Below are 11034 nucleotides of genomic sequence, written 5' to 3' on the forward strand. Positions count from 1 at the left end.
TTGCACGTTTTTTTACAAGTGTATCCCCATTGACCGCTTGATGTCTTTGACCTGCCAGCCAAGACTTCATATGCAAACGTCTAACGCACATAAAAATGTGCAAAGACAAGCAAACTAGGTGAAAACGCCGCAAAAAATGTGCAAAAACAAATTTTTAAAAAGCGGCAAAAATCCCATTATATATATTACTGGAACTGCACACATTCTTCCGGTCTCCGCTGTTTGGTTTGGTGCATAGCTCCTACACGTAGCAAAGTAAGGCTGAGTTGGGCAACATATTTGCAGCAATCCTCCCTTTTTTTGTGTGATTTCTCTCTAAAAAATGTCATGGAATCACGAACGTCAATTTTTAAAGAAGAGCTCAGAGGAGAAATGTAATTAACCCTTGCAGTGAGGCTATCCTAAGGGGCGACCCACTGCAAGGGTTAACTGCTCGTTTTTGCCTAGTATATATTAAAAAAAAGTTATACTCGCCCAAACCTGCTGCCTCTCCCCTCCTCCACTTTAAGGATGGTATGTCCCTCGACATCCTCAATGCTCTGTATTGGATGTGATCACTCGAGTACTCCTAGATCGCTGCAGCGGAGGGGGAGAGATGCTCCAAAGACCGGTCTAAAAGGTGCCCATACACCTTACAACCAACGCACAACATTTTTTGTACGATAATCGAACAGAGCACAGACCATTGAGGATTAGCGTTCGTTAGCAATATCACCCGGCCGAATGTCATCGACCGACAGAACGGATTTTCGTTTGCGCATGAGCAGTGTCCTTCGATTTTTTCCGTACTAATCCATCGAATTTCGTACAATTCGATAAAAGTTTTCTAGCCTGCATGGAAAGACAAAAGTCGAACGGTTGTACAGTAAATGCGGTTGCGCACTTCCCATCAACTGTGCGATTTTCGTACAAAAAACGCGATCGCAAACGAAAATCGTGCGATAATCGTTATGTGTATGGGCACCTTAAGAGGCGGCCAGCACGGAAACTCAGGTGAGTAGAACTTTTTTTTTTACCCAAGGCAAACAGGAGCAGTTAACCCTTGCAGTGTGGGAGTAGCCCCATTTCAAGAGTTAATAACATTGCTGCCTGGAGTTCTTGTGGCTTGAGATCCAGATTTCGCAGCATTTTGTGTCCGCAGCAAAATCGCAACATTTGTGCATCATTCATTTCTTTAGCTTAAATTGCTGCTAATCGCTGCCATTAGCAATATGTAATAGCAATGGATCTCTGCTACAAAATCGCCGCCTGACATCAGACTGATGATTACTGCAGTGTATAGTAAAACACCTACAATACGACAAAGCTAGAAAACGTAAAGCCCGTGACACACTGCATGCGAAGCGGCGCGACAGCTGTTGTGGAACTACAAGTCCCATGATGCATTATGAGGCTCTGACAGCCACATGCATGACTCCCAGGCAGAGGCATGATGGGAATTGCAGTTTTACCACAGCTGGAGTCCAGAGATTGCCTAGCCCCGCCCTATGCTATGTAACAATAAACATATAAATGCATAAAAATACATACTTGGGACTAAGAATCTTGACACCTTCTTGACTTTTCTACCTGCAATACCAGTACGACTACTCTGACTCCACAGGAAAACATTGTCAATGCTTCCGGCTGTAATGGTATGTGCTGATTGGACTGAGTGGGCTCCCAACCAATCACAATTCATATACAAAACACACATCCCAGTGCTGGTCACACCATGCTGTCAGCTAGCTGCAGTGTGAGGTCTAACAAAGGGGGGCTACTGAACACAGTGATCTGAATGGCAACCTTTGTGTACACGGACGCTTAGAAATCACGCTTTATGTGCATTTGAAGAAAAGAAGGTTTAAACTGTTCTTCACATCAATGGAGTGTCACAGTGCAGTCTGCATTTTTCATGAACACAGCTTGACCTACTGAAGTGAAAAACACATTTGTTTTAATTCCAATTGCTATCAATTTGCAAAGCATGTGCAATGCCTGGCAAACACAAGGTGGGCAATTTAGACCCAATTTCACTGATTCCTTTTCAAAGAATTATGTAGCAAGACCAAACATTTTCAGACACATCACCTTTTAAATGCATCTTAAAGCCATAGTCCAAAAATATACTGTAACCAAATAATAATAATAATAAATGCACACACATTCATAAAAGAAAACATGTGCATTTATTATTTATGTATGATGTATTTATTTATTTTTTGTAGTGGAGCCAATAAAGCATTGCAGCTGTGATCAGTGGATGGCGGGTGCAATGTTCAGGCTCCTGCAGACTATTCTTCCTAGTCCCTGTCTGTACCAAGGTATGACCTTCAATAACAGGGACAGGAGGATTTGTCAATGGACTATAAGTGTGGTGACATCACCACGCTTGTACTCCATTAAGAACTACGTGTCCGTCTGCTGCAGTAGCTGATGGGACTTGTAGTCTCCCCATTTACAGATCCTGTCAAAGGATCTGTATATGGACGGCAGGGTCATGCGGGTGCAACCATGCATAGCTGTACCAAATCAAAACAAGAGCAGCAGCCTGTGGGGAGAAGAACCCCGCAATTCTGGTAAGTGTGGGGGGGGGGGGGGACTGAATACGGGTGTAACATACAACATGGTATAAAACTGGGGTGGGCAACTCCGCCCCTTCCAGCCGTTGTGGAACTACAAGTCCTATGAGGCATTGCAGCTCTGACAGCCACAGGCATGACTCCCAGAGGCCGAGGCATGATGGGATTTGACGAAAAATGTCCCTTATAAAAATGTATTATGTTTTGCATTGGGACTGCAAAGCATTGCAACTGTGATCAGTGGGCCAGAGGTGCAATGCTCTGACTCCTGCAGACTGTTCCTCCAATTCCCTGTCTGTACCGGAGGTATGGACATTCAGTAACAGGGACGGGAGGGAGTGTCAATGGACTACAAGGGCAGTGATGTCACTGCAGTTGAATTCTTTTGAAAGATGCAGGTTCTGATACTGCGGTGGCCGATGGGACTTGTAGTCTCTCTGTTCACAGAAGCTGTGCAAAGGATCTGTGAATGGATGATGCAGTTGTGCCAGAAATGCTGCAGGGAGAGGAGCCCCATGATTGTGGGAAGTAGAGGGGGGAGTGGCAGTATTAGGGCTGAAGATGTGACCCTGTTTCATGTTACTCCCTACATACTGTATGGGTGTAATATGAAACATAGTATGGAAAGTGAACTTTAAACCTTTAGACCTAAATGCAAGTCTTTTCTAGCAAAATGCATGTGTTTAGGATTTCAGGGTAACCTGTGATGGACGGAGTGCTGCCTGTTAATTACAGGAGGTGCTGCATCCAGCTTTTGACAGGTAGTTAGGTTACACAGCAGCGGGCTTCCCCACTGCTTGTGTAACCTAACTTGGTGAGACAAGAGCTGTCACAGCCTCCACTCTGTGTTAGAGGCGTGAGCTCTGTGGATGGTTTGGCCTAATGGCAAAGCACCATTGGTCCAAGCTGTCCAATCAAAAAAAAACCAGTGAGGACATCAATCTGGATGCCTCACCAGTGACAAGCAAGTGTCTCCTCCCTTCCTTCTTCCCACATAGCTTGGTTACCGAGCTTCAACTGGACAGGGTGGAGCTTCTCCGGGACATCCCAGGTTCCTAAGAGCAAGGCGGGGAGATTTGCAAGGGCCATACACGGCCACGGCATCCCAGGTTCCTAAGCGCAAGGCGGGGAGATTTGCAAGGGCCATACACGGCCACGGCATCCCAGGTTCCTAAGCGCAAGGCGGGGAGATTTGCAAGGGCCATACACGGCCACGGCATCCCAGGTTCCTAAGCGCAAGGCGGGGAGATTTGCAAGGGCCATACACGGCCACGGCATCCCAGGTTCCTAAGCGCAAGGCGGGGAGATTTGCAAGGGCCATACACGGCCACGGCATCCCAGGTTCCTAAGCGCAAGGCGGGGAGATTTGCAAGGGCCATACACGGCCACGGCATCCCAGGTTCCTAAGCGCAAGGCGGGGAGATTTGCAAGGGCCATACACGGCCACGGCATCCCAGGTTCCTAAGCGCAAGGCGGGGAGATTTGCAAGGGCCATACACGGCCACGGCATCCCAGGTTCCTAAGCGCAAGGCGGGGAGATTTGCAAGGGCCATACACGGCCACGGCATCCCAGGTTCCTAAGCGCAAGGCGGGGAGATTTGCAAGGGCCATACACGGCCACGGCATCCCAGGTTCCTAAGCGCAAGGCGGGGAGATTTGCAAGGGCCATACACGGCCACGGCATCCCAGGTTCCTAAGCGCAAGGCGGGGAGATTTGCAAGGGCCATACACGGCCACGGCATCCCAGGTTCCTAAGCGCAAGGCGGGGAGATTTGCAAGGGCCATACACGGCCACGGCATCCCAGGTTCCTAAGCGCAAGGCGGGGAGATTTGCAAGGGCCATACACGGCCACGGCATCCCAGGTTCCTAAGCGCAAGGCGGGGAGATTTGCAAGGGCCATACACGGCCACGGCATCCCAGGTTCCTAAGCGCAAGGCGGGGAGATTTGCAAGGGCCATACACGGCCACGGCATCCCAGGTTCCTAAGCGCAAGGCGGGGAGATTTGCAAGGGCCATACACGGCCACGGCATCCCAGGTTCCTAAGCGCAAGGCGGGGAGATTTGCAAGGGCCATACACGGCCACGGCATCCCAGGTTCCTAAGCGCAAGGCGGGGAGATTTGCAAGGGCCATACACGGCCACGGCATCCCAGGTTCCTAAGCGCAAGGCGGGGAGATTTGCAAGGGCCATACACAGCCACGGCATCCCAGGTTCCTAAGCGCAAGGCGGGGAGATTTGCAAGGGCAATACACGGCCCCAGCATCCCAGGTTCCTAAGAGCAAGGCGGGGAGATTTGCAAGGGCCATACACAGCCACGGCATCCCAGGTTCCTAAGAGCAAGGCGGGGAGATTTGCAAGGGCCATACACGGCCACGGCATCCCAGGTTCCTAAGAGCAAGGCGGGGAGATTTGCATGGGCCATACACGGCCACGGCATCCCAGGTTGCTAAGAGACTCTCTCGCCTCGTTCACTGACATCTGGGAGCTGAGCTGGTCACTCCCAACAAGCTCCTGGTGACCAGTGACATCAGTGAGCTGGGTGGGTTGCCAGACAGAGCCCCTGACAGCGCGGTCCAGCATCTGCCCCCCCTTGCCCTGGGATGACATCGCCTCAGACAGCCAAAACCTTAGGGACGGACCTGACGCTGCATTTTAGCAGACAGGCGAGTGCGTTGTGGCAGCTCTGGCTGTATGTGTTATCGCACACTTGCGAAGCTGTCACTGTTTACATTTTTTTTATTGGTAGTGTAGATGTATACACTCCATTCAGGCCTTGCACGGCAGCGTAGTGCGCTGTGTTGCGCCCTGTGTTGCATCCAGTGCTCTGTGATGTCATCCAGTGCAGCAGGTTTGCTCATCAAACCCGCGTTGTGGTGTGAACAGGGCACATATAAAACGATAGTCCGTAAAGTGCATCTGCTCACATGCCTTTGACCGTACAACATTACCATTCGTGAATTTCCTCTTCTATTACTCCAGGTCTGTTCTTGTACACGCATGTACCTATGTTTACATGCGTACATTGCTGACTTCTGGCGCAGAATTTTCTACTTTACGCTGCTAAGCGCAGTGCAGATTTACTGAGATGAACGCAGATGTGTGCATGGGCCTATAAAACATAATGCTGATGCATTCAGATTTATTCAGCTTTTTCATTTTACAGATCTGAATACAGCATCTTTTACGCCCATGCGCAGGAGCCCAAATACTTCCCAGATCATTTCTCTCACGTTTAAATAAATCAGACACAGGAAGCTAGCGTGAATGTAGCCATACACCGTAGTGTTGCACTAAACGCACAGTACTAGTGCATTTAGTGCACGCTAACGCACAGCGCACCTGGAGTGCAGTACCGTGTGCTGTTGCGTTGCCAGTCATTTGAATGTGGGTGGCAGAGTAGTGCAATATGTGGTAGTGATGCACGGATACGATACCAATTCACAGCGCTTCCACCGGTCCGCACATCTCCCCCTCCTGAGACCCTCCGTCAGGAGACGTCAGGCCGACACCCCAAAGCAGAGCAGCACAGTGCACAGGCTTGGTGCAGCAAAACTGTCCCTGAACTCCACAGCTATTTTAGAAATATTGCCTGTTGTTTCTGTCCTGTGCTTTATTCTGCATTGCTGTATAATGTATTGCTGAGACCTGTAGTCCTCTATAGCTGGTGGTGTTTTTTCTGTATTGCTGTATAATGTATTGCTGGGATTTGTAGTCCTCTATAGCTGGTGGTGTTTTTTCTGTATTGCTGTATAATGTATTGCTGAGACCTGTACTCCTCTATAGCTGGTGGTATTTTTTCTGCATTGCTGTATAATGTATTGCTGAGACCTGTACTCCTCTATAGCTGGTGGTGTTTTTTCTGTATTGCTGTATAATGTATTGCTGAGACCTTTACTCCTCTATAGCTGGTGGTATTTTTTCTGCATTACTGTATAATGTATTGCTGAGACCTGTACTCCTCTATAGCTGGTGGTGTTTGTTCTGTATTGCTGTATAATGTATTGCTGAGACCTGTACTCTATAGCTGGTGGTATTTTTTCTGCATTACTGTATAATGTATTGCTGAGACCTGTAGTCCTCTATAGCTGGTGGTATTTTTTCTGCATTGCTATATAATGTATTGCTCGGATCTGTAGTCCTCTATAGCTGGTGGTGTTTTTTCTGTATTGCTGTATAATGTATTGCTCGGATCTGTAGTCCTCTATAGCTGGTAGTATTTTTTCTGTATTGCTGTATAATGTATTGCTGAGACCTGTACTCCTCTATAGCTGGTGGTATTTTTTCTGCATTGTTGTATAATGTATTACTCGAATCTGTAGTCCTCTATAGCCAGTGCCATTCTGTATTGCTGTATAATATATTGCTGGAATTTGTAGTCCTCTATAGCTGGTGGTATTTTTTCTGCATTGCTGTATAATGTATTGCTGGGATTTGTAGTCCTCTATAGCTGGTGGTATTTCTTCTGCATTACTGTATAATGTATTGCTCGGATCTGTAGTCCTCTATAGCCAGTGCCATTCTGTATTGCTGTATAATATATTGCTGGGATCTGTAGTCCTCCATAGCTGGTGGTATTTATTCTGCATTGCTGTATAATGAATTGCTGGGATCTGTAGTCCTCTATAGCTGGTGATATTTTTTCTGTATTGCTGTATAATGTATTGATGGGATTTGTAGTCCTCTATAGCTGGTGGTATTTCTTCTGCATTGTTGTATAATGTATTGCTGGGATTTGTAGTCCTCTATAGCCAGTGCCATTCTGCATTGCTGTATAATGTATTTATTGCTGAGATTTGTAGTCATCTTTAGCTGGTAGTATTCTGCATTGCTGTATAATGTAATGCTGGGATTTGTAGTTCTCTATAGCTGATTATTCTGTGTTGCTGTATAACATATTGCTGGGATTTGTAGTCCTCTATAGCTGATGGTATTCTGTATTGCTGTATAATGTATTGCTGGGATTTGTAGTCCTCTATAGATGGTGGTATTATTCTGCATTGCTATATAATGTATCACTGAGATTTGTAGACCTCTATAGCTTATGCTATTCTGCATTGCTGTATAATGTATTGCTGGAATTTGTAGTCCTCTATAGATGGTGGTATTATTCTACATTGCTGTATAATGCATTGCTGGAATTTGTAGCCCTCTATAGCTGGTGGTATTCTACATTGCTGTATAATATATTGCTGAGATTTGTAGTCCTCTATAGCTGATGGTATTTTGAGATTTGTAGCCCCTCTACAGCTTGGACTCAGTGGCAGCACTACCAGGGTTGCAGCTGCGTCTGGTCCCTGGTGCTCCACCACTGTCCTAAAATCATTAGTCTGTATTGTTTTAGAAACATTTTCACATGCTACTAAAAAAAAGTATCAGTAATTGATATCGGCGAGTACTTGAGGAAAAGTATTGGTACTCGTACTTGGTCTTGAAAAAATGGAATCGGTGAATCCCTAATACGAGGTACTGCTATGTTGCGCATTGTGGTGCAAAAAAGTTCTGCCCTAAACGCACCGTGCATTTAGTGTAAATCATAATGTGATTCTTGTACTGAGTCAGGTGAATTTTCATGACAGGTCCACTTTGGAAGGTAGTAGCGGTGATCTATATACATTGTATTCATCATGTGATTACGATGATGCTACAACCAGATACAATGTAGCCGGACTGGCTGTCCCCACATTGTGTACCGGCATAATGTGGAATATACACAGCTACAGGTACATATAATCTATGGAGGAGAGGAGAGGACAGGCAGACAAAGCTGTGCCTGGCCTCCATAGGGGCTGTGTGTAGCAGGACACATGGATCATACAGAGCCCATACCAATCTCATTGTGTGTCCTGTGCGCCTCCCCCCCTCCCCAGCATGTCTGTGCATGGAGAGGAGGAGACACAGGAGGAGGAGGACTGGATGTAGTAATGCTAACAGAGAAACGTGTGAAAGGACTCTACACAACTGCCCAGGGCAATTATCTGACCTCCCAAACTGTGACAGGAAGACCTTGCTGAAATACAAAGGGAGGCCAGAGACCCCAACACTGGAGAGTCCCCAACACATGAGAGACCCCTACAAGTGCCCAGGAACAATACCCCGAGCTGAGACCTCAGTGCAAGTAAGAAGATCCAGGCTGGAGCAGATCCTCCTCCCAACAATCCCAAAAGACTGCAGGCTAGAGATAAGTAGACCTCCCCTTCCAAACCAGAAGACCCGTACACCGGAGGACAGAGAGTAACAAGAGGCCCCTACACCGGAGGACAGAGAGTAACAAGAGGCCCCTACACCGGAGGACAGAGAGTAACAAGAGGCCCCTACTCCGGACAGAGTAAGGGAGACCCCCTACACCGGAGGACAAAGAGTAAGGGGGACCCCCTACACCGGAGGACAAAGAGTAAGGGTAGACACCCTACACCGGAGAACAGAGTGTAAAGGGAGACCCTTGTACTAGAGGACACAGGGTATAAGGGGACTCCCTGTACTGGAGGACCATAATGGAGGAATCAGAGACCCCCCACAATTGAGGATATCAGGGTCCCCATAATGGAGTAATCAAAGACCCCTCCTAAGTTGGAATTGATGGAGTAACTTCCGTCCCTCACTACAAATTTCAGAGACTAATTGGGGTCTGGAAGTAATCGGATCCCTCATAATGGAGTAATCACAGACCCCATCCAGGAGTAATCTGAGACCCCCAGCTAGGAGTACAGGGGGGTAATCAGAGGGGATCCCCTCCCGTCCACAAATACAGAGACATCCCCCCATCCAGAGGAAGTACAAGGAGCCCCCCAATCCTTAGGGAGTCCCCCATCCAGAGGGAGTACAAGGAGCCATCCCCTCCCCCAGTTGGAGAACGTGAATGGAGTGAGCTGATCCCGGAGCTGTGCACACTAGGAGCCCCCGGTGTCCCGCTCAGTTCCGGTGTGAAGGGGGGTGACTCCCGGTACAGAAGGAGGGGGAGGGGATCCCGCACTGGTCAGGCATGGTACTGATGGAGGCCCGGGGCCTGTCCCCGCTCATCGCTCTGCTCTCCGTGCTGGCCACAGCCGCTCTACCCCCCGGCTGTAAGCAGGACGGCCGCCCCCGGACTCCAGGCAAGGCGGCGGCTGGAGGATCTGGAGGGGAGGCGGGGAAGGTGATATGCAGCAGCCTGGAGAGTGCACGGAGATTACCACTGGGAGCTCTACCGAACAGGACCAACACCCTGTGAGTACACCCCGTATATACTGCCCGATCTACACCCCGTATATACTGCCCGATCTACACTCTGTATATACTGCCCGATCTACACCCCGTATATTGCCCTATCTCCACACGTATACTGCCCGATCTACCCCCCATGTATACCCTATATACTGCCCGATCTACACCCCATGTATACCCTATATACTGCCCGATCTACACCCCATGTATACCCTATATACTGCCCGATCTACACCCCATGTATATACTGCCCGATGTAAACCCCGTATACTACCTGATCTCCCCCCCGCATATACCCCATATACTGCCCGATCTACACCATGTGAGTTCAGCTCGTATACTGACTTAGCAACACTCCATATACATCCCGTATACCACCCTGTGAGTACACCCCATCTACACCCTGTGAGTACACCCCATCTACACCCTGTGAGTACACCCCATATACCACCCCATCTACACCCTGTGAGTACACCCCATCTACACCCTATACACTACACCCTTTCCTTACAATGTGTGCTCAGTCTACACCCCATTGCCTCCTCATGGATTGTGTATATGTCCTCTGTCTTCTATGTTTGTATTCTATAGATGATTGGAAGGTGATGAGAGTAAGATGGCGGCACCAGGTCCCAGCTCTTACCTGTCCTGTCTCTAAAATCTGCCGGCGCCGATATCGACTTACAGAAAATCAACGTGTATATTGGCTGCTGGGGGTGCGCCTATCGTGTACCCCATACCCAGCAGGAGGGGGTGGTGTCAGGGTACTGGAGCTGCAGATCGGGGGGGCTGAGAAGGTCTGAATGACTGTGGTATGGAGTGACTTCAATGTCGGCATAGCACAGCTCCGAACACCCCAAACCTTTTCCCGGCCCTATACACCATCTAACTTTATTTAACATGAAGTATTACAAAGCAGACAAAGGATTTGTTCACATTGTACATCTGCAGGGGAGCTGGGTGGAAATTGTTCCAAACAATAACTGCGTCCAATCAGATGCAGTCTCTTCTGCCAATCAGACAGCTGTGGGTGGAGAATGTCTGAATACAGTAGCTGGCAGGGGAGATTCCTCCATCCTCGCTGTCAGTCATGATTTGTCTCATTGAGTATTGTGTAAGGAACAGATGACAGATTTAGTTTCCCCGTAGGTGCGTTGTAAATACTTTTTGTTATCATATAGAATTTGTAATAGTTGGTTACCAGGTCAAGTAACAAATTGTCCTGAAATTGGACCTTCATCCTAAAAAGTAAAGTTTGCATTGTTGTAACCC

At 48.1% G+C, this 11034-nt stretch overlaps 1 protein-coding gene across 1 annotated transcript in view; it reads left to right on the plus strand.

Moving 5' to 3' along the window:
• The first annotated feature begins 9470 nt into the window (after positions 1 to 9470).
• ADGRA3 (adhesion G protein-coupled receptor A3) overlaps positions 9471 to 11034 on the plus strand; it is a 62566-nt gene continuing 61002 nt past the window's right edge. Inside the window, exon 1 of the mRNA XM_018562833.1 lies at positions 9471 to 9765. Coding sequence (XP_018418335.1) covers positions 9542 to 9765 — 224 coding nt within the window. The 5' untranslated portion in view covers positions 9471 to 9541. The remainder of the gene's footprint in view (positions 9766 to 11034) is intronic.

This window comes from Nanorana parkeri, unplaced genomic scaffold (genome assembly GCF_000935625.1).
Source record: "Nanorana parkeri isolate BGI_ZX_2015 unplaced genomic scaffold, ASM93562v1 scaffold605, whole genome shotgun sequence".
NCBI lineage: Eukaryota > Metazoa > Chordata > Amphibia > Anura > Dicroglossidae > Nanorana > Nanorana parkeri.